This window comes from Crocodylus siamensis, chromosome 8 (assembly GCF_052110815.1).
Source record: "Crocodylus siamensis isolate JL-2025a chromosome 8, ASM5211081v1, whole genome shotgun sequence".
NCBI classification, from domain to species: domain Eukaryota; kingdom Metazoa; phylum Chordata; order Crocodylia; family Crocodylidae; genus Crocodylus; species Crocodylus siamensis.
The window spans coordinates 275,661-303,281 of NC_143402.1; the positions used below are offsets into that span (position 1 = coordinate 275,661).

General features: G+C 68.3%; 1 protein-coding gene across 7 annotated transcripts; it reads right to left on the reverse strand.

Annotated features, from left to right (window-relative positions):
• Positions 1-115: 115 nt before the first annotated feature.
• Positions 116-27,431, reverse strand: NLGN3 (neuroligin 3). Of its 7 annotated transcripts, none has more exons than XM_090059559.1 (8): positions 27,236-27,431; positions 16,789-17,525; positions 15,938-15,997; positions 11,208-11,267; positions 8,377-8,526; positions 7,800-8,003; positions 2,967-3,756; positions 116-1,657 (listed from the first exon to the last, which is right to left on the reverse strand). In XM_090059559.1, exons 2-8 carry the CDS (start codon positions 17,264-17,266, stop codon positions 811-813), a joined length of 2,589 nt encoding a protein of 862 aa, XP_089915685.1. In that variant the 5' UTR covers positions 17,267-17,525; positions 27,236-27,431; the 3' UTR covers positions 116-810. The 7 variants fall into 7 exon arrangements, with proteins under 7 accessions (XP_089915685.1, XP_089915687.1, XP_089915686.1 ...); XM_090059561.1 differs by having other exon boundaries at positions 7,800-7,985; positions 27,236-27,429; XM_090059560.1 differs by lacking the exon at positions 27,236-27,431 and adding an exon at positions 18,613-18,631.
• Between the last annotated feature and the right edge of the window lie 190 nt (positions 27,432-27,621).

Below are 27,621 nucleotides of genomic sequence, written 5' to 3' on the forward strand. Positions count from 1 at the left end.
ACGCTGGGATTCTAACTGGCTTTTTTATTTTATATCAAGAACACTTGGTTTAAAATCTTTACAAAGGACAAAACGCGGCGACTCCGTTAGTGTGTAAAGAACTAAAGATCTGCTTAAAAAACGTCTCTGCAAAGAGAAACGCCCGCACGAAAAAGGTTCTCTGCAGCGCACAGCAGGCAGGGGCCAGCCCGGGGCGGGCACGGCTCCCCTAGCTCCTGCCCGGCCGCTGCGGCTCGGCAAAGTGCGGGCGCGTGTTCCACGGCACTTTGGATGATGGCGAGTTTCTGGCGCCCCCGGGCTCCCGTGGCAAGAGGTGACCAGGGGCGCTGGGCAGCCCCATGTGCCAGGCAGGGCCGCTGCCTGGCATGAGGTGCAGCCCCTGGAGGCCAATGGACCGCGGGCCAAGGCAGAGGCTCTGCAGCCCCTCGCGTGCGTCCGTCTTGCTGCTGGCGTGGCCAGGGCTCCCTAGCAGGGAGCGGGGCATAAGGGCCGTGCCCCTGCCCTGGGGTCAGTCCTGCTGTGCGGCTCTGGCTGGGCCCCACAACCCCGGCATCAGCGCAGGAGAGTCAAAGCACTTGGAGAAATAAAAAACAAATGGAGGAAGGAGCAGGGGGTGGCACCAGTCGTCCCCCGCATGCTGTCTGCAGTGCGCCAGCTGGGGCTCTGCTCTGCCCTCTGGGCTGGACAAGCCTGTCCATGCGCTGTCGGAGTGCCCGGGCCCCCACCCCGGCCCCAGCGTCCGCTGTGAGCGAGCGTGCGTGTGCGTGCGTGTGTGTGCGTGTGCGGGCAGGTGGGCGGGCGGCTGGGGAGCTATACCCTGGTGGTGGAGTGTGAGTGGGGGAGCCCGGTGCTGTTGAAGCCAGTGGCGAAGGTGTTGTAGGGGTGCAGGGTCTGCAGCCCCACCAGGGAGTTGGGGATCATGGTGATGGTGTTGGGCGTCATGAGCGGGATGTCGTCTGGCGAGCGGCGCAGGGTCAGCGTGTAGTCAGGCAGCGCGGCCAGGCGCAGGGCATCATGGGCTGGCACGGGCACTGGCTCGCACTCGCGGTGTGCCTGGCTGGCCTGCAGGGAGGGGATCTCCTCCTCGGGCGTGTGGGCCATGTCGTTGGCAGCACTGCGCTGGGGGCTGGGCTGGCGGTGTGTGTCCTGCCGGCGCTTGTCCTTGCGGTAGTAGAGGGCAGCGAAGGCCAGGACGTTGAGGAAGAGGAGGGAGGCGCCCACGGCAATGGTGACGCTCAGCTCGGTGGAGTAGTCGCGTGGGTTCTCAATCAGCAGGGTCCCGGCCTCCTGCTCTGGGCTCCATGGCTCCTTGCCGTCCTCACTGTTGTAGGCGGGGGACAGGGCAGGACGCTTGGTGGTCCAGGCCTTGCCGTTGGGCCGGCGGGTGATGTGGGCGTTCTGCGTGGCGTCAGGTGGCGGCACCTTGGTGGTGGTGGACGTGTAGTGGAACATGTCGTGCAGATTGTACAGGTGCGGCACCAGGTGCTTCCAGAAGGCCACCTTGGTGGCGCGGTAGTGGTCGCGCACCCGTGGCTTCAGCCCGATGTGCAGGTACAGCTGGTCTCGAGGGTTGTACTTGGACCAGGCCACCTCCTCGAAGCGGTTGGCCTTGGTGTGGATGAACTTGGTGTCCTGGGGCACTGGCTTGTTGGGGTCCCTGTGCACACAGGGTGGGACAGGGTTAGCGGGGAGGGGGCAGGTGATGACACGTTGCCCTTGCCGGTGCCCGTGACCCACCCTGCCAATGCCGTCTGTGCTGCTACTGAGTCCAGGGACCCCCGAGCACAACAGCCCTGCTCCGGCTGGTGCTGGACAGCTGGGAGGCAGCCAGGGCTCTGGCACTCTCAGCCTAAGCAGACAGGAGGCAACAGCTGGACACAGACAGACCGACTGATGGGCAGACGGATGGAGGGAGGAGGGAGCACAGGGACGCTGAGTGGCAATGGGGTCCGTGCTGGCAGTGGAGCTGTAGCCGGTGTCCTGCAGCATCGCAGCAGAGGCACAAGGAAACCGTGGGGGCTTCATGATGGGCTCAGAGAGCTGCCCAGGCTGGAGGGGCCGTGGGATGGAAGCACCTGTGAGGCACGGGGCAGCACAGGTGAGCAGGAGAAGCTGCAGCGGGGACAGGGCTGTGCCCTGAGCGGGGGCTGTGGGGCACATGCCCGGGGCAGAGATGCTCACTCAACTCACACAGGCGGTGCCTGGCCAGGGCAAGCAGCAGCCGGGGCTGGCAGGAACCTGCCCACCACTGAGAGCCGGGGGGCAGGGCTTGGGCTGCCCAGAAGCAAGGCTAAGCTACGCCCGGTATCAACCCCACCTGCCTGAGCACGCCAGAGCCTCCATAGTGCTCGGCAGGACACAGGCAGGCAGGACCCACATGCTGGGCCCAGGGAGGAGCCTGGCCCACACGGGCGATGAGGGGAGGCCAGGCCAGGTCAGGTGGGGGCACGTAACCTGGTGGCTGGGATCAGGGAGGTGAGTGTGCACAGACAGATGGGCTCAGGGCAGCACACACACACATGCATGTCAGCTTGAGGGGACACACATGGACACAGATTGGCTGACTGCCTCAGGGTTGCTCCCATAAGCCCTGGCACAGGGCCACATGCCCTGGTGCCACACACACCCACAGGACTCGGCACAGAGCCCATACATGCCCTGGTGCCACATGCACCCACACAACCCCTCATGAGCCCACCCACACCTGCACACCCAGGTGTGGACCCTGCACACACCCACACGTCCCAGTGCAGAGTCTGCACACACCCAAGGTCCCTGGCTTGGAGCGCACGTGTGCCCCAGTGTCCTTTCTGCATACGTGCACATATATCTCAGCAAGGAGCCTGCAGTTGCCCACACATGCTTTGCACACGCCCCAGCATGGAGCCCACGTGTGCCTGCCCACACCCAGCATGGAGCCTGCAAGCACCTGCCCATGCCTGGCACGGAGACCAAACACTGCTCACCCTGTCTTGGCAAAGTTGGTCCAGTAGGTCATAACGACAGCACTGAGCATGATGTCGTTCTTGGAGAAGTTGCAGGGGAAGAGGTCAGTGGGGCCGATCATAGGGATGCCGAAGACATAAGGCACCTCGTCGCCGTGCGCCGCGTCGGACCAGGCGGGCTTCATGAGGCTCTGGCAGTGGTGATAGAAGGCATAGAAGTAGGTGGGGGAGCCGTAGCGGGCGTGCAGGTCGGCCGTCACCACCGAGGGCTCCACCCACTGGTGGTCGGTGAAGAGGGCCACCAGGGTCTTGCGGCGTGTCTCAGGGTTGTCGCGGTCAGCCCAGTCTGTGTACATGAACTTGATGGTCTCCCGCAGCGTGTCCTTGCCCTCAGGGTATCCATACAGGTTGTCCACAAAGTTAGAGACAGAGTAGTCGAAGTCGCTGCCTGAGACACCATCCTCGGGGTCCACCACCCCCTCCACAAACTTCAGCCCCTCTCCCTGGTTCACGCCCAGCATGATGTCGTAGTTGAGGAACTCGCCCTGCTCCATCAGGATCTCGGGGTCATCAGGGATCACGTCGCCGTCGATGACGGGGCCGAAGGCCACATGGTAGCGTGCCGGCTGGATGTCCTGCTCCACCAGCTCCTTGGCACTCTTTTGGCGCAGACAGTCCACCATGTCCACCGTGTCCAGCACATTGCAGCCCACCTTGTCTGCCAGCATGCTCGTGTACTTCACTGGCTGGTAGTTCACGGCCCAGCTGGAGAGCGCCGAGCCGCTCTGGATGATGGCCCTCTGGAACAGCCCTGCAGCGAGACACAAAGCAGCCCACGGGGTGAGAGCCAGAGCACAGCCAGGTCCTGGCGCAGCATGGCCAGCTCTAGCTAGCTCCCCAGTCCATGCAGCCGGTCAGAGCCCCATATACGTGGAGGAGCATCCCCCGAGAGCGAAAGCTGGGCCTCAGAAAATGCCCCTGGAGCAGAAGTGGAGGCAGGGATGGGGCACTGCCTGCCTCTTTCACTGGCACCCTTGGCTGGGCCCCGTAAGGCAAGCTGGGGGGTCCCTTCTCCCAGCACCGGAGCCCAGCACAGTGTGCACAGGTCACGGGGCGGGGGCAGCAGGAGCCTCTGGGAGCGCCAGGCTGCAAGAAGCGCATGCTTTCTGGGGGCTGCTGGTGCGCAGCCGGAGCCAGGCTGCACGGGGCCACACATCCAGGTCTAGATGGCATTGGAGACATGTGGGCCGAGGAAGCATGGGCACCCCAGGGTGCAGGGGGGCAATGGGCCCATTGCTTGGGCCACCCGGCCCCACTACTGCCCCCAAGTTGTGTGCCTCTCGCAAGCAGGCACTGGCGCCAGGCAGGGAGCAGCTCTGCCCACGCTGCGCCTATGTCCAGGAGGCCTCAGGATCCTGGTGGGGGGGGGTAGCCCCTGGGTGAGCAGCAGACTGGCAGCCTGAGGGTTAATGCTGCCAGCGCCGCTTAACCCTGCGCATCCCACTGAGGTGCTTTGTGAGGGCTTCCCCTGGCTACCCCTGCTTCCTGCCCAGCTGGGCCCGCTCCGTGCCAAGGCCGCCTGGCAGGAACACGCCAGCCGGGGCACAAAGGGGCCTTTCTGCGCGGGAGCGCGGGGGGGCGGGCGCGCGCCCTGCGGAGCCGGGCCACAAAGGCCCTGGCCCGGGCACAGGAATGCGTGGCCAGGCTCCAGCGCCGCCTCAATGGGGCTTGTGCAGAATACAAAGGGCTCCGGAAACAGTGCTGGGGATGGACGGGACGGGACGGGACGGGACGGGGAGCGCCGGGGCTCCGCGCGCCGGCTGGGCCCACGCCCGCGCACAGCCTCCACGCCAGCCCGGCCCGCGCGAGGTCGCGAGCAGGCTGGCAGACGGAGCACGTCCCACGCGGCTGGACCTCACTGCTGCCGCGCTCGGCGCCATGCTGCTCCCGGAGCCATCCAGGGGCCCCCGGGGCGCCAGGTCCAGCCCCACCTGCCCAGCACGGGCACCGCTGGCGGGCAGCCTACGGCTCTCTGCCTGGCCCCGGCAGCAGGGAATCCACCTTCTCTGCAGCTGGCCGTGGCAGTGCCCGGGAGCAGGCCTCTACCCGGTCACATCCACGTGTTTGAGGCCTGGTCAGTCACAGCACCCCCTGCCCTGGAGGTCCGTGAGCCCCAGCCACTGCCCCGCCACTGCCCAGCCCTCGGGCTCTGCAGGGTTGCTTCTGCCCAGGGCAGCTGGAAAGAGCAGACACATCATGGGTGTCTTGGGAAAGAGCTTGGCAGTGACAGATGAAGGCATGGGATGCAGATGGCGCAGGCCCTGCCATGCTCCTCCAGTGTGCGGCACACCCTCCCCTGCTGCAGCTGCGAGTGCGCTGGGCACACGCAAGCTCTGGGAAGCAGGGGCGGGAGCAGTATCCCAGGTGGGTGTCAGTGCCTGGCAGGAGGCAGCCTGCAGCAGGGCCCTGGGGCCCAGTCCAGCCCCCAGGCACCAATCTGCCCCCAGGATGCTCCATGCCAGGGAGCCCGCGTGCTCACCAGCCCCAGGCAGGCTGCCCACACACTGTGCACATGGCTCCTGGGGCACTGGGCTCCCCCCACTACCTGTGTACAGCTCTCATGCTACGTGCCCAGGGTGCATGTCTCGTACACCAGCATGGAGGCAGTGCTGCTTGACACAGCCCTGCCCCTGGCCCACGCACACGTGTGTGGAAACAGCCAACCTGTGTAACTCCTGCCCTGCATGTGCCCTGCCTATGACTGCTTGAGGGGAGCATGCCCCCTGCCAGCCAGCACTGGGGGACCCCGGAAATGCCCAGCAAAGACAGGCCAGACCGGAGTGGCCCATCCCCATGTCAGCCAGCCCTGGGGATCTCTCCTGAGAGGACAGGAACTGTCTGCCGCTCACGGGGAATCCTGGAGCCATGGGGGTGCCAGGGACCTCCGGGGGCCAACCCCTGCATGAGGCAGGATCAGCCGAGTGCAAACTCTGTGTCCAGCAACTAGCAACATTACACGGTCAGCCCTGATGCAGCACCAGACATCATGCCCACACCTGCCATGGGGAAAGCAGGGGACCACGGTGGCCAGCGTCCTGCTACTGTGAAAGGTTGTTAATAGACACTCGAGTGATCCCACAAAAAGGCCATGCCCCGCTACTGAGGAAGGCAAATCCCACCCCCCCATCTGGTCAGGTGGTAAAGTTCCTTCCTGACCCCAAATCCGGCATTGGTCTGACCCTGAACACAGGGGCAAGACCCTCTAGCCAGGAACCTGTGCCGTTGGTGCCAGCAGCAGCACTGGCACAGCCCAGCCCCATCCTCAGCCTGGACCGCAGCAGCATCAGCGCCTCTGGACGAGACTCAAAAAAACCTTGATACCTGGAGCAACAGGAGGGGAAAGAATTGTCTCCCAGCCCCACGTGCAGCCAGCAAAGCCCAAAAGCCTGGGGAACCCCCATGGTAGGACACAGGCATCCCGACGCCTGGATCACCCCAACCAGTGGCTGTCCAAGCGCCTCTCGACACCTCCATGATCAAGAGTCCACTGCTTCCCTGGCGTCTACTCCACCGCCTGGCTATCCCTGCACTGAAGTTTCTCCTGATCTCCAGTCTAACCCTCCTTCGTTGCAACTTCAAGTACCTGATCTGCATCCTCCTCTCTGCAGCAAGACAGAAAAGGTGCTTTCCCTCTTTTTTTATGGCAGCCCTTCAAGTACTTGAAGACTGCTGTCATGAACCCTCTTAAGTGCCTTCTCCACAAGCTGAACATGCCCAGCTCCTTCAGCCTCTCCTCTATGACTTGCTTTCCAAGCCCTGGATCATCTTTGTTGCTGCCTCTGGACCCTCTCCAACTTCTCCACGTCCTTTTCAAAATGTAGAGCCCAGAACTGCGCGCAGTGTCCAGATGAGGCCTAACCAATGCCAAGTAGAGAGGCAGATGACCACCTCCCATGTCCTGCACCTGATGCAACTGCCGATATCTCCCAAAACTGCCTTGTGTGTGGCTGCATCACACTGCAGACTCCTATCAAATCTGCGATCTCCCAAGACTCCCAGACCCTTCTCCAAGGGGCTCCAGCCACCTCACGGAGACCCCAGGGCGAGCGCTGGGTGCCTCCAGCTGCGCCACGTCTGCACAGCCCATCCCAGGAGAACCAATACCCTTACAGAGCCTGGTCCTGCAGGACCCTTGGGACAGGCCAGGACAGCTTGGGCCAAGCTAGCTGCAGGAAGTGCTTGGTGTAGAGCTGCAGGGTTTGACATGGGGCTACAGGGGCAAAGAGAATGGCTGGGCCCTAGCAGACACCACGTTGCACAGGCCCTTGCACAGAGACTGCGCCACACGGGTTTGCCCCAGAGTCCGGCTCAGCACCCTGCTGCTCTGACCCCTGGCAGCTGCCAGCTGGCTCCAGCCCCAGCTTGTGTCACTGGCCCTTGGGCTGACCCTGCCCTCCCTGCCCCGTGTTGCACAGCCCATCTCACAGCACAGCCTGCTCTTGGGAGCCTGGCCCTGCCCTGCTGAGCCAACCCGGCCATCGCCTCTGCACTGCCGAGATCATCGCTCCCGGACCGGGTATCAGACTGGACACAGAACCTGGCCCCGTCTCTCTAGGGCTTTGCAGGATGGCATGCGGCGGTACACGCCATGCACCGCTGGACACAACCGACTCCTTCTGCCAGTCTGCACTCCCCAGCAGTGTCACGCGCTCCCTGCGTGCAGCATGGCCGGCAGAGCACTGCCCAGGGCAGGACAGAGCCAGGTTGTGGCTCTGCCCCTGCCCCTGCCCACCAGCCCAGGGGGCCCTCATCTGTTCCTCCTGCTCCGTGCCCAGTGGAGCAGAGCGCACCTACCTTCAGAGTGGTGGGACAGGGTGAGCAGGCTGACGCAGGAGGCGCCAATGCCAGAGCCGAAGACAGTGATGCGCAGGGGGTCCCCACCGAAGAAGGCAATGTTCTCACTGACCCAGCGCAGCGCCTGGATCTGGTCCAGCAGCCCGTAGTTCCCCTTGGCGGCCTGGTCCCCCGTGCTCAGGAACCCTGGGGGCCACGCAGAGCCTGTCAGCAGCAAGGCACGAGCCTGAGGGCTCTGCTGCCTCCTCCAGCCCTCGTGCACGGCCCAACGGCCTGCAGCATCTGCGAGGGTCCCCGACTGCGGTGGGCACCGCTGAGCCTGGCCCGGGGTTGCAGGGGCGCACACAGGGCAGCAGGACTCTAGCCTGAGCCACTTGCCCTGGGCCCCGAAACCAGCTGCCCTGGCAGGCCCAGGCTCCCGGCCCCACTGAGTGCGGGTCCCTGTCAGGGGAGAGCAGGAAGCAGAGCCCCAGTGGGAGCAACTCCAGATGCCCTGGCCCGGCAGCCCTGCCCGGGGCTGGGACCTCACGGCACGCCCTGCCCTGCCCTGCCCTGCCCTGCCCAGCCCGGCTGGTACCTAGCACACCGACGCGGTAGTTGAGGGTGATGACGATGACGTTGCCGTAGCTGGCCAGGACACTGCCGTCAATCATGTTGCCGGTGCCTTCCATGTAGGAGCCACCATGGATGTAGACCATCACAGGCTTGGCCCCGCTGTCCCGGATGTCTGCAAGGAGATGGGGTTACACATGGCACCCGCCACGCCATGGCCGGGGCAGTGCCAGCTGCCAGGACCGGGGGCAAGAGGCCAGCTCTGCTCTGCGCTGTCCCTGCCGTGGAGGGGGGGCAGTGTCATGGCCCGAGCCCCCCAGGCCTCCTCCCCCTGCCCTGGGAACAGCCTCCTCCCCCCGCCTTGCCCTGCCAGTGCCGTGGTGGGAGGGGGTGGCTGGGGCTGAGCGGACGCGGCGATGCTGCCCCGGGTCCCGGGCCTGCCCCGTGGCGCCCTGGCAGCTGGCCCAGCCCTGGCGAGTGGGGGCGTGCAGGACGAGGAAGCAGGGGTGCAGGGGCTCAGGTGTCTGACCGCCTGAGGACACGAGGAACCAGCCTGCACCACACGTGGCCGGTGCCCGGCACCGACGCCGCAGCAATGGGCAGACAGACAGGGCAGGGAATGGGGCACCTAGGTGGGACCGGAGCGGGGATGGGGTGAAAAGGCAGTGGGAGGAGGAGGATTAGGCACAGGCAGGGGCTGAAGGGGCTGGGGAACACCAGGCTCAGGCTCCCTCTCGTCTGCTCATGAACCTCTCTTGGGCCCCGGCCCCAGCCAAGCACAAGCCAGTGGCCTGCGGCTGCAGCCTGTGGAGGAGGGGTGCTGGGGCTGGGGCTGCGAGGGCCCCCTGCTCCGGGCTCCCGCTGCGGGCCCTGGGGTCCAGCACAGGGGTCTGGGCTGTGCCAGGAAGGGGGCAGAGGTCCCCAGCGCCAGAGGCAGGAGTGCGCCACGTCTCAGCACAGCGGCCCGGCCCTGCGCTGCCCGCCGGGCACCGTGGCCCCCTGGGCCCCACGGCCACTGGGCCGCCTGCGGCCCGTGCACACCGGCGCCCAGGAGCACGGCAGGACGTGCCTGGGAACATGTGTCCCAGCACTGCCTGCATGTCCGCAGGCCTCGCCACGCGTGCATGCACCAGAGGTGATGGCCGGTGCCCGGGACATGGGGTCACAGGACAGGACTGGGGAGAGTGGGGGCCGAGGAGCAGGTGCTTGAGGCTTCCCAAGTGAAACCATGCCTGCCGGGGGGGCCCATGCCTTGGCATCCCATGCCGCCCGGCTCCCAGCTCTGGACCAGCCCCCAGGCCCCCCGGCAGTGCTGGGGCCGGGCCTGTGCTGGAGCTGTGCTCATGGGAGCCCGCGTGCTTGCTACACCGCCGTGCATAGCCCGAGCCCAACCGCACTGCTCAGCAGCCCGGGCCCAGACCCAGCTCAAGCTGCCCGAGGCCCATCCAGCCCTGGCACCACGGCCTGCTCCGAGCCAGCGCAGCCCAAAGTGCCCGGCCTGGCCCTGCACCGCCCAAGGGCTGCGTTCCCCTCCTGCTCGGGAGTAACTCACACCGGGGATGGCCCCAGGCCTGCCCCTGCCTGGTCACCTCTGCCCAGCCTGGCCTGGCTCGAATGCCAACGTCGTGCCCTGCCCGCAGCGTTCATCCAGCCCTGCTGCCTCTGGGCCTCGCCAGGAGTGCTGTGGGCTCGCGCCTCCTGCAGCCCCTGGCCCACCCCCAGCCTTTGCTGCCTGCCAGCCGTTCCCGGGGCAGTTGCAGCCCTGGCGTCAGGGCCGAGCGCCCCTGGAGGCCCGGGCCCAGCTGAGCTGCTGCAGAGTCCGGAGGAGATCCCCGGCTGGTCCCTGCTCCTAGGGCACCCCCGTGCCTTCACCTCGCGGATCCCACCGGTGCCACCATCCACGAGGACAAGTGCCACAAGGGCAGCACCAGCCAGCCTGGCAGCCAGGCCTCAGCAACTGCACCTTCTCCCTCGGAGAATTACAGCCATGTGCCGGAGGGGTCCTGCCCTGCCCGCTCCCCTCCCGGTGCCCAGCTCCCAGCTCCAGGGGGACCTCACCGGTCAGCTCTGTACAGCAGCACGCCTGCACACAGTGGTCCCCGCCCCGAGAACTGCACCCTGACCAGTGCCGGCGGCTGTCTTGGGCGTGATGCCTGAGGGAGGTGCACCCGGCAGCAACAGCGCAGGAGCCCCTGCACGCCATGATGCATGGGCTGGCCCTGGGACACCCCCTGGCAGCCAAGTGCATGGCCAGCACGGCCCTCCAGCTGGCTACTGGAGCCTGGAGCACTAGCGCCGATGTCAGCACGGTACCAGACCCGGCTGTGCTGCCAGCCCCTGCAGCACGGCACGGCACAGCCAAGCACAGGAGGCAGCGGGAGTGCAAGCCAGGTGGGCAGCCCCAGGTTGGACCGTGCTTTGCTGCCTAGGCTGGCGGGTCCTGCTCTCCACGCTGTGCAGGGCGAGGGGGGTGGCAGTGGTGGGGATAGGAGGGGGGTGTCCGCTCACCGCAGGCACTGCTGGGTCGAAAAGGGGGTGGAGGTGAGCCGGGCCAGGCCGGGCTGGGTGCGGTGTCGGGGCCTGCGCCACGCCTGCACACAAGCTGCCATGCTTCCCTGCAGCCTGGGCTGGCGGGAAGGAAGAGCGGCGGGGGCCTGCAAGCTGCCCTGGGGAGACGGGGCCACGGAGCGAGCGCCCCCGTGCCCTGCGCAGCCCGCCTGCCCGCCCCGTGCAGCTGTGCAGCCCCATGAGACAGACAGACAGACAGACAGACGGGGCTCCGGGCGGCCGCCAGCGGCGAGCACGCGGCTGGCTTTGCGCGTCATGCAGCAGCAGCAGCCTCGAGCACAGAAATACCTTCGTCTTCGTCCCCGTCATTATCGGCTAAGTCCTCGCCCTGTTTCTTAGCGCTGGCTCCTAGGGACCAAACACGAGGAGACAGAACAGGAAAGGAAAACAGAACACAAAACAAGAGAATTCAAAGAGAGCGAGACAGCAGGGACGGGGCCGCCGCCCGCCCGCCGGGCTCCGCACACGGCACCTCTCCGGCTGCCCGGGCTCTGGCCCGCCCGGGCCCCTCGCCTGCAGGGCCTGCACACCTGGGCCGTGGCCTGGGGAAGGGGCAGGAGCCATGGGCTGGGGCCACTCTGGACGCAAGCAGGAGGGCCGTGGAGCCTGCCGCATGCAGGCCTACCCAGGCATCTGCCCACGTGCCCGCCTCCCGTGCGCCCTTGTGGCTGCCTCGCCTTCTGGAGCGCCGCGTGCTGCCCCTGCGCCACAGACGGTGCTCAGCCAGTGCTGGGGCAGAGCGTGGCCGGCTGCACGGGTTCGCGCGGTCAGGACCCGAGCATCGCGTTGCATGCCCCCACTTCAGGCCAGAAGTGCCTTCGTTCCCCAGGCACTGGCTGCCCAGGCCCCGACCTCCGGGCTGCAAGCAGGTGGTGCCGCGTCTCTCGGGCACGGAGCACCAGGAGGCCCATGTGCAAGCAGCTGGCACGTGCCCACCCCCCCACGACTGCTGCTGCAGGTGCTGGGCCTGCTCAGTGGGCTGCCTGCCTGCATGCGCGGTGCATGGGTGGGGGCAGCAAGTGCCCGAGCTCCCTCGCACCTCGTGCAGCCCAGGGCACACGGCCTACGACCGGAGCCCCTGGGCGTCCTGCGCTGCATCAGCAGGACCTGCTCTCCCCCGCCCCGTGCCGGGCAGTGGGGTCAAAGGGAGCCAGGCACCAACAGGCAGACGGGTTGGATGTCTCCGCCCCAGCTCCCCCTGCCTGACCACAGTCCCTGCTCTGGGCCGAGACCAGATTAATGCTCCCCAAACTGCCCTGGGGCTGCCTCTGCCCCCACAGGCACCTCGCCCAGCACAGGGAGAGGGGGCGGTCAGCCCAGCAGGGCAGGGAGAAGCCTCCCCCCATGCTCCAGCCAGCGCAGGGCCCCTGTGAGACCAGGGACCCCCAGCCAGGCCAGCTCCACAACCTGCCCACCCCACCCTGACACCTGGGCCACAACTCCCTCTGCCTGCCACCCCGTGCCGGCTCAGTCCCTGCCTCGAGCCCTGGCTGCAGACGCCCTCTGCCCCAGCAGCCCCTGCCCTGCAGACGGCAGCCGACGCGGCGGGCTCCAAATGCCGTGCTGGCCCGGGGGCTGCAGTCGTTGCTGGTGCCGAGCAGGTTGCAGGGGCCAGGCGCCTGCAGCCAGCAGCTTGCTGGGACCGGCTGCACAGGGCAGGCAGGTGCGTACGGAGAGCCCCGTGTGCTGGTAGCACACGCAAGCATCCTGCGGTGAGCCAGTGCAGAGCACAGGCGCGCCGCTTGGTGACACTGGGGCAGGGGGAGTCCTCAGCTCCGCACGGGGCCCACAGCCCGGAGCAGGGGATGCCGCGGCCCCGCCAGGGGAGCCTGGTGCCAGGAGGGCTCAACTGGCACAGGGGGAAGCTTGGCAGTCCCCACCTTCACACCAAGAGGAGCAAGGCCCAGGCACCCCGTGCAGCAAGGACACGCAGGCTGCCCGGTACCGTGCTACGAGTTGCCCGAGCCAGCGGCCTGCTCCGTGCTTCCCTCCTTGACTCGGGTGAACCCGGGCGCCTGCAGTGCAGAAGGCAGGGCAGGCTCTGGGGGTGGGGGTGAGACCCCAGACTGCAGGTGGATGGGTCCAGAGCCCTGGCCTTCCCCACACACTGGCCTGCATTCACGCCTCGCTAGGAATGCATCGACACCCGCCCGGTTATGTGCGTGGCCTAGAGCTCCTGCAGCCCTGGGACACGTGGGAAGCCCAGCAAGCCCCAGGCCCCTGGCTGCGTGCGGCTGGCCCAGGCACCCCACTGTCCCCGCAAGGGCCGGCACCCCTGAGCACTTGCCCTTCAACTGCGGGAACGGCACATGCAATGGTGGAGGCCAGATCCCCCAAGGAGGCTCCAGAGCAGGGCAGAGCCTGCCTGTCTGGTCACAGCCTGCAGCAAAAGACCCAGCTGTGGGGGGGAGGCTGCATGCCAAAGCGGGCAGGAGAGGCTGGTGCTGAGGCTGCAGGCAAGGGACAGGGACAGTTTTCCCTCCCCAGTGCTCCTGGCACTCTCAGAGCCAGTAGCATGGGGGCTGCGGTGCTGCCTGCAGACGCAGCCCTGCGTGGGACACAGCCGCTGCCCCAGCACTCGCCTCACCTGTGCCAGGCTTCACCTGCAGCCTCTGCGCCCCCAGGGCAGCGACCCTGGCTGCGAGGCCCAGGCCAAGGGTGGATCAGAACCGGGGGCACGGTCTGGCTCAGCCGGCCCATCCCTCCAGGACCTCGCACGGGCCCAGCCCCGCCAGCACCTTGCTTGCTGCTCCCATATGAAGCGCAGTACAGAATCCCAGAGCCGTGGGGGGGCTGGCAGGGACCCCGTCGGTCGCTAGCGCAGCCTCTGCCACCAGGCCAGGCACACCCATCATCTAACCTCTTCATAACTCTGCGGCCAACCCTGGCACAGCACAGACATTGCACCCAAACCTGCGGCCACAAGGATGCTCGAGCAATTCCAGCAAGAGGCCGTGCAGGCTCCTCCCTCCCCAGCCTGGACCAGTCTGACCGGGGGAAATTCTTTTCGGACCCCAAATCTGGCATCGGTCTCAGCCCGAGTGCAGGGGACAGACCCTCTAGGCAGGACCCTGTGGGGTGGGTCCCGGCAGGAGCACTGGCACAGTCCCAGGCCCAGCCTGGGCTGCAGCAGCTCACAGCGCCTCTGGGGAAGGCTTCGAAACCCCCTGACAAAGGTAGCAGCAAGAGGGGAAGGAATTCCCTCCTGGTCCCATGTGGCAGCCAGCAAAGCCGGGACGCCTGGGAGATCCCCACAGCAAAGCACAGGCAGCACGATGCCTAGATCACCCCTGCCCTGCGCCTGTCCAAGCTCTTTCACGCCCCCAGTGACGGAGAACCTGCAGCTTTCCTGGCGCCTACCCCATGGCCTCCCTGCGCTGTAGTGACGTTTCCCTGAACTCGTGTCAACCTGGTGTGCTGCAGCTGAGAGCCACTGCTTGTGCCGCGCTCCCCGCAGCCAGAGCGGAGGCGCTCTCCCTCCTCCACGGGCATGGCTGCCATGTCCCCCTGCCTGAGCAGGGGTTGCGTCTGTTTCCGATCACAGAACAACGCTCGCAGCACAGCACATCGTGGGCGCGGCAGAGGTCAGCGTCGGGCTGGGGGACCTGGTGCAGGAGCAATATGCCTTTACCAGCCCCCAAGTGTCTCTGTGGGAGGCTTGGGGTCATGTGGCCTGTCGCCTGCCCTCCCGGGCTCAGGCACATGTCCCACGCCTGCATCCTGGCCCTGCCCTGGTGCTAGCCCACCGGGTCTGGACATGCCCAGCAGGGCCTTGCTCACCAACAGCCGTGCACAATCCCCTGGTCTGTGACAGGCAGCGTTGCAGGGGAAGCCAGCCCTGCACCCCCGCTCAGCCCCCCTGCACTGGGTCCCGTGGCACACAGCAGCTCCCCTGGGCAGGGGCATGCCTGGCAGGCAGTGGAGGCTGGCGCAGCAGGAAGAAGGGCTCACAAGGGGCTTGCTCAGGACCAGGAGCTGCTGCCGCCTGAGAGGAGGCTGCCTGCCTGCTTGGGAGGCACGGGAGAGACTTGCTAGTGTGCCGCCCCGGTGCTGGGAGACTGAGGGAAGAGCCAGCCCAGCACCGGGGGGGAAGAGCAAAGCAGCCAACCACGGCACTAGCGGCACCAGGGGGACCTGCCCCACGCCAAGCCCACCTGCATGGGGAGAAGGTGCTGCGACCTGCCTGCCACCCACCAGGTGCCCGAGGGCACGACCGGCCCTCGCGCGCGGCAGCTGCACAGGGCCATGCACATCACCCCGCTCACCCCAGCCTTTGGGAAAAGCTGTCCTGTCCCTGCGGCTGTCAGGGGAGCAGCTGTGGCCTGGGCCCAGGGCCTGCACTGCACCGGCCAGTGGCTGCAGGCCGGGCAGCTGGGACAAGCACGGCTCCAGGAGCTCCCGGGACTCTCCCTGCACCGTGGTGGGAACAACCCCTCGGCACGGGACCCAGACGGTCCTAGCCCTGCCGCGGATGCAGGCTCTGGGCAGGCTGGCGGGGTGCAGAGCACAGGCGGTGTGTGACCAGGCTGGGTCACACGAGCCCGGAGCCTGGCTGGGCCCAAGGGCAGACAGCCTGGGTGCCGGGGCAGGCAGGGCCGGCACCCGCGTGTAGGCGCAGGGGGGCGGGCTCCAGCACTGCCGGCAGGACCCAGGCGCTATGTTGGGGACCCCCAGGCACAGGCACGCCCGGGCGGGCACCCAGGGCAAGCAGGCTGCACAGATGTCGAGGCCCCTCGGTTCACCCCGTTCCCGTCCCCGGGCCCCGGCTCCTGTCCCTGCGAGCGGCGGGTGGAGACGGCCTGGGAACGCACCTGGCCCCGCCGTGGCGGCAGAGCCGACCCCGCCCTGGCGAGGGAGCGTCACGCAGCCGGGACGGCCAGGAGGCCCCTCGGAGCAGGGCGGGCGGGCGGGGGCCGCGCTGCAGGTGCAGGAAGGCTGAGGAGCTCGTGGCAGGCCGGGCAGCCGAGGGCCCCTGTCTCCCTCTCTCTCTCTCCTCTCTGGGCCGGCTTGCTACCTACCTCCTTTCCTACATATTTTCTTGTTGGGCTTTCGGGCGCATTCCTTGGAAATCCGCTTTACTGTAAAATGAATAAAAGACTACAAAATAACAGAGGCTCCACGGGCCACAGCGGGCATGCACGTACGCACGACCGCGCCCCGGGCGACCAAGGGGCGGGGCAGGGCGGGGTGGGGGCGCCGGCCGCAGGAGGAACACTCAGCCCTGCGCTGGGTGGGATGGCGCCGGGCGGCACGGCCCGCCGGACCCCCAGCTCCCCTGTAGTGAGGCGGTCGCGGCCCGGAGAGGGGCGGCCTCCTCGTCTGCTACTTACTGTCCTGGCTGGAGCCCTGCTGCAGGAGAGAAGGTTAGAGAGGAGGCGCCCGGCTCGCCCGCCCCGCCTCACCACAAAGGGGCTGGTCCCGGTGCCCCCGCCCCTGCCCACCCTGCCCAGCGCCAGTCAGCACGGTGCCCCGGGTGCCCTGCCCTGCGCTGCGCTGGGGTCCCCGGCTGGAGCGAGCAGCCAGCCCCGCTCCCTGGGCCCCATCCCAGCAGAGCCAGCGAGCGAGCGGGAGTGTTCCTCCGCACCGGTGGCAGCCCGCCCCAGGCCGGCGCACGCGGCCAGGCCACCTGCGGCAGCGCCAGATCTGTGGTCAGAGCCCGGTCCAGGCTGAGCAAGACGAGAGAGGAGCCGTGAGGAAGCCATGGCGGGCGGGGGAGGCAGGGGCAGGGAGAGCACGAGACAGGGGCGGCAGCGGGGGCAAGCGGCGTGGGCAGAGGAAGCGCGCGCGTCCACACACAGACCATGCTGCAGGTGCCACGGCGGCCGCATGCAGCAGACCCACGTCCCGGGACCCGGCCACCGGCACTCACCGTCCTCAGTGGGGATGTAGATGTTGAGGTACAGGCAGTCCTCATTGGGGTCCTGGATGTAGGTGGCCACGATGTCCAGGTTGGAGGTGAACCAGATGGGCAGCATGATCTCGGGCACGGCGCTGTGGATGTTCTGGGGGCAGACGGGCGAGAAGTGCGTGGCGTTGCGGATGCCTGACCAGGACGCAGGCGGCTCGGGGGGCATGAACCGCTTGTCGCCGACGGGCGGCGCTGCGTAGGGCACACCCAGGTACTGGTCCACGGGCCCCAGGATCTCGCTGGGCAGCGGCACCCGCACGCCGCGTAGCTTCCCGTAGCGCGTGTTGACGGTGGGAGAGTAGGCCTGCCCCTCCAGGCGCGCCACGACCACGGCCAGGCTCAGCACGCCCAGCACGAGGCGCAGGCCCCGGCCCGCCGCCAGCTCAGGCGCGGGAAGTCCGGGGGACGCGGCGGGGCCTTGGCGCGGAGCCAGCCACATCGTCTGTGCGGAGCAGCACCACACGCGACAGGAAGCCTGCGTCCACGGCTCAGCGAGTCCCCATTGCGGCCAGGTGCGGGGCAGCACCACCCGCCCGCGCCGCTGGGGGGACGAGGGGGGGCTGTGCAGGCGGGCACTTCCCACGAGGGTAGCAGGACGGCTGCAGTGATCTGGGGGCAGCCGGCTGCCTCTTCAGACCCACGGGGCCACCGGCTGCTGAGCACCTTCGGGAAGAGCTGCACAGCTGGGATCCACGGCTCTGTGGAGAGAAGGGGACAATCAGCAGCCACGGTGAGCACCAGCGGCCCCTGCCCAGGGATGTCTGCCACACAGACCTGCACCAGCCCATGCCCGGCGAGTGGCTGGGGAACGCCTAACCATCCCAATGGTCTCCTGCTCTGCTCCAGCCCCCAGCCTGGCTGGGCACCAGGGGTGTGGGGGTGCTAGGCCACAGCAAGGCATGCAACAGGACCAGGCCCTGCACCTCCACGTGCCGTGGACAGGAGGGGGCGGCGCCCAGCACCCAGGGTGGCAGATGCAAGGGGCTGCGAATGCAGAGCAGCACGACCAGCAACCTGCACCCCAGGGCTGGGCAGGGACTGCACACCCGAATGTGCATGGGATGACCCGTGGGCAGGGGACTGCAGAAGCACACAGAGAGGCACGTGCAGACAGACACATGGGCAGGCGGTGCCAACAGAAGGGATGCGGCAGCCTCACGGGGATGAAGACGAGCCCTGGGGAGCCCCCACTGGGCCCGCCAAGGACAGGAGAGGTGGCACTCAGCTCGGGCTCTAGCCTGATATGCTGGGCACCTAGTGCCATGACCCTGCCTGCCTTGGACGTGTCACGCTGTGTCCAGCTGCCCCATGCTCTCCCCCGTGACCCGCAGCCAGCGTGGGGTGCAGGTGGAGACCCCCACCCCACCCTGCCCCAGTGTGGCCAGGCCGTGCCCCGCTCAGGCCTGTGCTCCGCACAGACTGACCTCTCCCGTGCCTGGCGCGCTGCGTGGGGGCGTGGGAAACACAGGCAGCTGTTGGGGCTGGGGCGCGGCACCTGCCCTGCCACGGCCATCCCCAGCCGCACCAGGCCGCCCTGCATCCAGGGCTGGCTCAGGCCCCACACTCCCCCAGCACTTCTCTGCCTGCTGCTCAGCCCCTCGGCTGCTGCCTGCCGGAGCTGCCCCCACAGGCGGGCGCTGCGCCCGGGGCGGCAGGACAGCTGCAGTGGGGAGCGTGGGGCAGCGCCGGTGCCAGCGGGGCTGGCGTGTGGCCAGTGCCACAGCAGGGAAGCAAGGAGCCCACGTGTCCCCGGCCACCCACGCTGGCCTGCAAAGAGCCACCCACGCGGGTGAGGCGAGGGCCCAGGTGTGTGTCACCAAGCTGTCATCCTGCGCCCGGGAGGCCAGGCAGGAGGCACTGGGATTTGCAGCTCCGCCGTCCCCTCCCCCTGCTCCATGCCGCTTGCTCTGCTCTGCCGCTGCCTCCGGTCCTTATGTAACGGCACCCTCCCCCTCGGCTCCTCCACTGCTGCTGCAGGGACGTGGGCAGAGGGAGGTCCTTGGCTGCAGGCTCGGCCCTGGGACCACCCCAGTGCCTGCCCACCCACCCACCCACCCACCCTGGAGGCGACAAGGGGGTCCAGGCCAGGCTGCCTGCACCACGGCCCCGCCCAGACTGGCCGTCCCCAGCTCAGAGGGGGCTGACGGCTTGGCTCTACCGCCACGCACTGGGCACCGGCAGGAGGCCCCAGGCTGGCCAGAGCATCCCACATGGCTGCACGTTGGCTGGTCCCCAGCGCAAGCCCAGGCAGCGCAACGGGCCTGGACGTGCTGGCACGCAAGTGCCTTGAGAGCACCGGGGAACACAGCCGCAGCCCCACAGCGGGACCATGCCGGACCCTGGCAGGCCCGGGGCTGCCGCACTGGGTGACGCCAAAGACATGCACCCCCCACCCTGCCCCCACCGCACTGCAGGGACCGCCAGGCCCATCCTGGCACACGAGCCTCCCACACAGCTGCAGCCCCAGGAGGGCAGACCCGGGGGCAGCAGGGCTGCAGAGAGCCTCTGAGCCCCGCTTTGCCAGCCACGTTCCCCAGGACCCACCTGTGCCCCCAGCAGGCCCTGCCCTGCCCTCTGACTGCACAGAGCCCACTCCCCCAGGACAGGAGGGCCATCCCAGCGTGGCTCGGCTCTGTCCCCATATCTGGCGCCACTGCTCAGACGGCCTGGGCTGCACCCAAACAAGGCCTGCAGGGAGCGTGGTCGCTCTTCATGTCCATGGGCTGCTCGAACTCACTGGCCGTGGGTGCTGCCAACTGCACTCGCCAAGGGAGCCTCACAAGCAGCCCCCAAGCAGGCTCTGGGGTACGGGGTCTGTGACTGCACCTGCTCCCCGAACACCAAAGGAGCCCGAGGCCCCGGCTGGGCTCCCTTCACTGGCACCAGTCTTGTGGCAAAGCCCTCAACACCACTGAGCCAACAGCAAATGAGAGCCAGCTCGTTAGTGCGCACTTCACCTGCAGGGGAGCCCGGAGCAGCCATAAGCTCAGCTCCCCCGGGCAGCACAGCCGCCGTCAGCATGAGCTGCCCAGCCCTTCCCGCCCCCCGAGCCGCGGCTGTCAGGACTCCTGGCCAGGGCTTGGGACAGCTTTAGCCACCATGGAGATCCCAGGCGGCCACGGAGGAGCAGAGGCATCGTCAGTGCCAGGATGAGGCACCGCACGAGGATGCCGAGATGGACATCTGAAGCCTGAACCCCTGGAGTGAGGGGTAGATGCGAGGCTCCGCGACCCCGTGTGCCGGCACCAGCCGCCGGTTGGATGGCGCCGACTGCTGCAGCCGTGCTCGTTGTTTCTCCATCTGCTGCATCGCTCCAGGGCATCTGGCGCTCTCGGGGGCCCTGACTGCGTCCCACCACCTTGGGACCAGCAGCCTGCGATGGCCGGGACTGGGCGCTCGGCTCCAACCGTCAGCGCAGCCGTGACGCGCCTCCCCCACGGGGCTGGTGCCTGCCCTGCCTCTGCTCAGACTCCACCGCGGGCCAGCTCGTGCGCAGACGGCGCGGCTCCACCCTTCCAACAAGCATGCCGTCCCGCTGCCCGTGAGAAGCCTGGCACCACCCGTGGGGGCTCTGCTTGCAATGAGCACGCTGCGGGCGGATCTGCGGCTGAGCGGGGTCCTGCTATGGCTCTGCAGGCGAGTCCCAGCCCCGTTGCAGACATGGGGTACCTCGCCCACGCTGTCGCAGGAAAAGATGACTGCTGTCTCCCTGGAGAACCAGCAGAGCTGAGGCCAGGAGCTGCCCTCAGTGAAGATGGCCGCCATTCCCCTACTGCCTGCCTTCAGGAAGGAAGGCCAACACTTCCTGTTGCCAGGAACTGAAGCCGGGCTGCCCTCCAGAAACATGGCTGTGCTTGGCCGCACAGGCACCGGAGGCATCCACACCAGTCCTGGCGAACGAGCCCTGGGCAGCTGCCAATGGCTCTGTCTGCACCACGTAACCGGGACCCTCTCGACTCCACACTGCAGCCCCCTGCCCCAGGGACAGGCCCTCCTGCCCGCAGTCCGGGGAAAGGATGTAGCAGCTCTACAACTGCAGTGGCAGACCCGGCGCCAGCCTGGGACCCGTGCCCTGCCCAAAGCAGCCAGCTGCCTTGCTGGGCAAGGAGCCGTCCACTCCTCTGCCAGACACTCTGTGCTTCAGCCACGGGGGCAGCTCCTCAGGTGACAGCGGCTCTGGTGCCAGCAGCAGCAAGATGCCACATGTCTACTGGCCCTTCAGTGCCACCAGGCTGGCCCCGGGCCCAGCTGGGACCACAACGTGGCTGGAAGCAGGGCGAGCCCAGCGCAGGTGTCATGGGTGCAGGAAGCTTCTGAACCGCCTGCAGGCCTGGTCCCTCTGTCAGAAGCACCCCCAGGAGGGTCCCCTGCCCATGCCAAACACAGCACCACCCATGGGGACCTGCCAGCCCCAGCCAGCGAGGAGATGCCACCTGACCTGGTCTGCAGCCACACAGCACACCCGGGCCAGAGCCCCCGCTAGCACAGGGCCCAGCAGCACATCCCCCAGGCACATGCAAAACCCGCCTCCCCCAGCTACTGCAGCTCCCACACCCTGCAGATCAGTCTCATGGTCCCAGCACTGATGGTCCAGGATGGAGACTGCTCAGACACAGCAGGAAGAGGGAACACAGCATTTCCCCAGGGACAAGGGGCTTCTGAGCCTCCCCTTGCCCTGGCATGGGCATGAGGCACGTCTTTGTGTCTGCATATGGCCACATGCTGCCCACGCTTCCCCATGGGGGCAGCTCTCAGAACAGCCGGGAATAGACGGACGGGTGATCTTGCCCCACCCCGAGCCTGGCTCCCAGCCCGGCCCCACCTGCCCCAGCATAATGCAACGTGGGAAGACCAAAGCACGGGTGCTCCTGCCCCAGGGGCTGCACCGATGGTGCATGCAGGGGTGCTTCCTGCAGGCCAAGCTGCCCTGAGTCTCCCCTGCGAACCGTCTTCCCAGGTCTCTGGGGAGGCCAGCCTGGGGTGTGGGCCCTGCAGCCTCCCCCTGCCTGCAGAGGCTCAGAGGATCTCAGCTTGCCAAGGGACCCCTTGATGCCTCGGCATGCCCCAGCCTCCTGGCCTCTGCCATCAGGCAGGACAGTCGCTCCCACCCTGAGGCCAGGGCTGGAGCTGGGGCCGGGGCCAGACATGGCTGAGGCTCTTGTGACCCCAGGACCCCAGCCAGGGCACTGAGCCCACCACAACTAGTGCCAGCCTGCACTGCCAGGGAGCAGAGATGCGGCGTGTGGAAGCAAACCCTCCCAGGAGCACCATGCACTCGGGCCAGGCTGGCGCTCTGACCCAGGCCACGCAGCCCCTAGGATCAGCCGAGAGCAGGCACTTCCCTGCAGCCACCCGCAAGAGGGTGAGGTGGGGACCCAGCCCGGCTTGCGGCCAGCCCTGGGCCCTCCACGCCACGGCAAGCCTCCAGCAGAGGCCCTGCCCGTGCGCTCCCGGGGCAAGCCCAGCCGGCCGGCGCTCCGCTGCACAGGTGGGAGCTGTCCCTTCAGCACTGCCAGGGAGCGCAGCCCCAGTGCCCGGGCAGGGAGGTGCTGCCCCCACGTCCGTCTGCCACGGCAGAGGCCCCGTGCCAGGGCACTCGCCTCTTGCAGGCAGCTCCCAGGCCCCTGCTGCCCACAGCACCACGGGGCAGAGCTCCAGGGCACGCATGCCCGGCCTGCCGGGCATGCTCTGGGCTCCTTGGCCAGCTGCGGAGAGGTGGAGGGGGATGGTTCCCTCTCTGGACTGTGCCGGGTGCTGCCAGGGCAGCCTTTTCCTCCCTGGGGCTACACCCAGGCTGGTTGGGGCAAGAGCAAAGGCAGCAACACAGGGTTGGAGGCAGAGCCTGGAAACTCCCCAAACCCTGGCACACCACGGCCCATGCCCTGCACAGCAGACGCCCACACCCCCACCAGCATGCCACATCTGTCCACACTGCAAAGATGCCTGCTCATGCCCATACCCACATCTTGCACAAGCCCTGGCACACTGCATGCCCACCCATACCCCAGCATACCACATGCCTGCCTATGCCCCGATACACCACATGCCCATGCCCCAGCACACTGCATGTCTGCCCATGCCCCGTACACCAGATGGCTGTCCACTCCAGCCACCGCCCCTGCCTCCACAACACCAAGCACCGGAGGTCCGGACTCACGGGCAAGCCCGCAGGCATCGCAGAGCACAACACGTACATGGGGCCAGACTGCTGTAAGGGTGCCATGCTCAGATATGGTACTAACCGGCTGCACGTGTGAAGCTGGCACATGCCCAGCTTCTGTAACAGCAGTGTGCACAGAGCACGCTCGTGTGACGACCACCTCCCCTCCTGTGGCACCTATCCTTGCCCACAATCAGGGGCTCCCTTGCTTCATCAGGCCAGTCAGATCCCTGCCACTGCCACGAGCCAAGCACGGACCCAAAGGACAGCTTGCACGGGCAGTGCTTGGGCTTTGCAGGCCACAGCTGCCCAGGCAGGGCCCTTGCTCTCCTTCCCCCATCTCAGCAGAGGGGCAGGGCAGGTGGGGGGCACCTTGGTCACCTGCTCTGGGGTCGTCACCCGAGGTGCTTGGCAGCTCAGTGCGTCTGGGCTCCCTGAGCAGGCTGCCCTGATGTTGCAGAAGGGGAGCTCTGGCTAGTCCTAAACATAGGAGCCCTCCTGGGGGGTCACACACTAAAGGTCAGAGGGCATCCTGTGCCCAGCAGGCTTGTGCTGGTCCAGCAGTGGGCACCCATCCAGCACCACAGACCCCAGCCCAACGACCAGGCCCCTCCAGAGTTTCCAGGCCTGGACCCTCCGACAGCAGCACCCTGGCTCACCCCCCCGAGCTGCAGCCCCCGGCTGAGAGCAGGAGTTCACGCTCTGCAGCTCCTGACCCTGTACCAGGCCCCCACGGGGCCCATGAGTCGTCTGGCCTCACGCTTCCCAGTGTCAGACCTGGGACAGGCTGTGCCCAGCGCATGGCCCTGGGGTCCCTCCTGTTGTGCTCACGTGGGCACATGCCCCACCTGCCACAGCCCGCTCGACCTGGGGCTAGGGCCAGGGGGCAGCCCCGGAGATGGCGGCCGCGCGAGGAGAGCACAGGCCTGCTCTCACTGCGTGGTGGAACCGGGAAGGCCGCCCCCAGCCCCAGGACAACAGGGGACGAGGGTGCTGATGGGAAGCTCTGGCTCTGGGCAGCAAGGGGACTGTTACACCTGGCCGCAGCACAGGCGGAGCCTGCCTGCTTCCCCCTGTGCGGCAGGGCCAGGAGCATGGGCCCCGCTCCCAGCTCTGAGGGCCAGGGCGCCACAGAGGGCTCGGGTTGGCAGGGCTCAGTGCGCGCCAGCCGGCTGGCAGCTGCACATTCAGCCCCAGGCCCAGGGCTGCGAGGAGAGCGTGCGACAGGCAGAGCCTGCCAGGGGCCTCGGGGAGTCAGCACCGCAGCCCAGTGCCCACCACCCCGCACGCGGCAAGCCCTCGCACAGACGAGTCCTGCAGCAGCCGGCGCGGGGCTGCGGTGACGTCAGCGGCGCGAGCAGCAGGACACGCGGGGCAGGCCCTGCCAGCCGCCGCTCAGCTGCAAATTGCATTTCACACGCGTGTGCCCTTGAGCGAGACGCAGGTGGCGGGGGAGTCTCCCTGCCGTCTCTCCCCTCCTCCCCCTCCCCTCTGCCTCTGCCTGGGGAGGGGCTCGCCTCGCCGCCCCGCCTGGGGCCTCCTGCCCAGGCCCAGCACTCCCACCTCCCCGGGAGACAAGCCCAGCGCCCCGCCCCGCTCAGTCCTCAGGCACAGGGGCAGCCCGTGCTTCAGCAAGCCGGAGCTGCTCCGCACTTGCAGGCAGGCAACTGTGCCCCGAGCTCCAGCACCCGGCCCAGGTGCCGGGCAGGCTGCCTCGTGTACCCAGCACAGCTCAGTAGCCAGGCCCAGGCCACAGCAGACTCTGCTGACTGCGGTCATGCTGCCAGCCGGGTCTGCCAGGCCCGCGGCTCTACCTCCGGCCCCTGTGCGAGCACCGAGTCGCATGCCAGGCCCTGCCAGGGCAGTCAGGTTCACGCGGCTGGGAGGAGCTCTGGCCACCTTCCGCCATGGCTCACTCAGGGACGGGGCCGTCTCTAGCAGGAGCAGCCCTTGGCCCAGCCCCAAGCCCCCCATACAGGCCTGCCCTGCCCCACACGCTGCACGGCAGGGGACATGTGTGCAAGACAGGCCAGGGTCACGGGACAGACGGTGCCCTCACAACGGTCCCGTGCCCAGAGCCAAGCAGGAGATGGGCAGCAGTGACCCCAGTGCTGCTCCAGGGAGGGCAGCTCTGCGCCGCAGCATGTGGTGCCCAGCTGGGGGACGTCGGCCTGCACCCAGGACCCTGCCCCTCTCACCTAGGCAGACCCGTGGGCTACTGCCTAGGTGCCACGCTCCCAACAAGGCCTGGAAGATGCTGCCCACCACAGCCCACGAGCAAGAGCAGCCTCCAGAAATGGGGGCCACAGCTAGGGAACGTGACACATCACAGCAAGCAGACAGGGCTCGGATTGCCTGGGGCGCACGGCCAAGACACTGTACACCAGGGACCGCACAACTGGACCAGTCTGGATGGCATGGGGACGGGGCGGCCCACGCAGGAGACCGAGTCTCCACCACCCGCATAAGAGCAGGGCACCTCCGTGGACCCCTGCACCCCAGAGCCCCAAGCAGCAGCGTGGGTTGATGGCCACGTTGGTCTCTGTGGCTCTGCGATGCTGACGTCACTCTCCTGGGTGACCCTGGAGCCAGGTGCACCTGGGAGCTGGCACTCAGGGGCCCCCACAACATGGTCCATCGCCCTCCTGCCCGCTCGTGGGTGGAGATGGCCCAGGGCTCTCACCCCCCCGGACGCATCGGGTCACTGCACACGCCTGCCACTGCACCACAGGGGACGGCCACCCCACGAGCGCTCTGGAATCCGGTGCCAGCCACACGCCCCAGCCGTGCACGTAGCCATGGCAACTGCACATGCGAGAGGCCAGCGGTAGGTCCGCACGTGCAGCTCGAGCTGGCGCGTGGTGGCACTCGGGGGTGATGTCCACAGGCCAGAGCGCGGTTGCGGTTGCATGAGCGGTGCTCTGGCCACGGGGCTGGGGGATGAGGCTGCAGAGACCTTGACCCGTTCTGGGAGGATATGCCCATGCTTCCTGCCTCGTTGCCTCCCCAAGCAGCTCCCGCCCTGGCGCAGCTGGGAAAGCCTCCAGCCTCCCTTGGCTGCTCCTCGACCCCGGGACAGCTGAAGCACAGCCATGCATGGGCACATCGCAGACCAGCGTGCCCTTGCAGCCGGGCATAGGTGTCCTATGCTGCCTGCCGGGTCCCGTGGCAGCCCTGGCCACAGAGCAAAGACCCGGGGAGAAGGAGCAGCTGCAGCCGAGACGCCCAGCCCGGGCAGAGGAAGTGCCCCAGGCCCCGGCGGGGTGCAGACGCCCAGGCCACAGAGCCTACCTGCTGGAGGATAGCGGGCCTGCTGTGGCCAGCACCTTGCTAAACATCTCCTGCTGTCCTGCCAATGCAGGTGCCTCCTCCCGCCGGGCCTAGCACGGCCCAAGCCTGGAACCGCTCCTCTCGCTCCCACTGGCACCACCAAGCACCAGCGGCTGGGACCGCCCTGCACACGCCGGCCATGCCTTGCAGCCACGCAACCACGCCAGACCCACGGTGCTAGGACACGACACAGCTCCTCACGCTCCCCTGGCCACCCGAACCGCAGGCCAGACCCACGCCGCACACAGGGAAAGACTCCCAGCCCCGTGCGGGCCTGTCCAGCCGCATGGCGCTCTCCGTGCCTCGCCCTGCTCTGACGCGGCACCGTGGCGGCGCCTGGGACCACGCGGCCTCCACCGCGCCAGGCTGGGCCCTGCGCCCGGGCGCCCCGTGCCAGGCGGGGCGGAGGAGCATCCCCTGCTCGGAACAGAGGCCTCCGTGGCCGCAGCCAGGCCGCGGCGCAGCGCAGCGTCCGTCACCGCCAAACCGAGCGGTGCCCCTGCCCTCCCCGGAGAAGCTGCCCACGTCTCGGTGCCACGGCTGGGTCCCACGCAGGCGCTTGCCAGAGCCCCGGCTGCCGCGACCACGCCGACCTGGCTCCCGGGGCGACCCAGCACGGGCGCGGCCGGCCCGGCCCGGCCATCGCCGCCCCCCCCGGCCGCGGGCACGGCGCAGGGAGGCCGGGCCGGCGCGGCGGCGCCCAGCCCAGGCCGGGCGGCACGTGCGGCCGCGACGGGCCCCGCATGCCAATGAAGCGCGGCCGGGCCCGGCCGGCATCGGGGCGCGGCGCGGCGCGGCGCGGGGGCCGGGGGCGCGGGCGCCGCGCAACCCCCCGCTCGCGCGGTCGCCATGGTAACCGGCTGCACGGAGCGCGCCGCCCCCCGCCGGGACAGGCCCCGCGGGGCGGGGGACACTCACGCGCGGGGCCGGGCGGTGCGGGTGTCCGGGCGGCGCCGCTGGCGGGCCGGGTGGGTGTCCGTGCGGGCGCGGGGCTGCGGTGCCGGCGCGGCCGCTGGAGCTGCTCCGCCCTCGCGACCCCGCGCACCCGGGAGCGCGCGGCGCGCGCAGTGCGGGGACGCGCGGGGGAAGGGCCGCCCGCGCACTAACCCCTTCGGCGCCGGCTCCGCCCCGCCCCCCGCCGGCAGCGCCGCTCCTCCCCGGGGCCGCCTGCCCGCCCCGCCCCGCCCCGCCCCGCCGGCCCCTGCTCCGTGCCCCGGGCGCCCGCCGCCGCCGCCTCCAGCCCCGGCAGCACCGGCAGCTGCCCGCGGGGGCGCGCCCGCCTCCCCGTGGCGCCGGGCCCGCCC

What these genes read in the sequence shown, in the direction of transcription:
- NLGN3 (XM_090059559.1), bottom strand. Translation starts at nt 17,266, where the DNA reads ATGTGGCTGGCTCCGCGCCAAGGCCCCGCCGCGTCCCCCGGACTTCCC. An exon ending in CTACCGCGTCGGTGTGCTAG is followed by an intron (nt 8,004 to 8,376) that starts GTACCAGCCGGG and finishes TGCTGCTGACAG; the next exon opens with GCTCTGCGTGGCCCCCAGGG. An exon ending in ACCAACTTTGCCAAGACAGG is followed by an intron (nt 1,658 to 2,966) that starts GTGAGCAGTGTT and finishes CTGTGTGCACAG; the next exon opens with GGACCCCAACAAGCCAGTGC.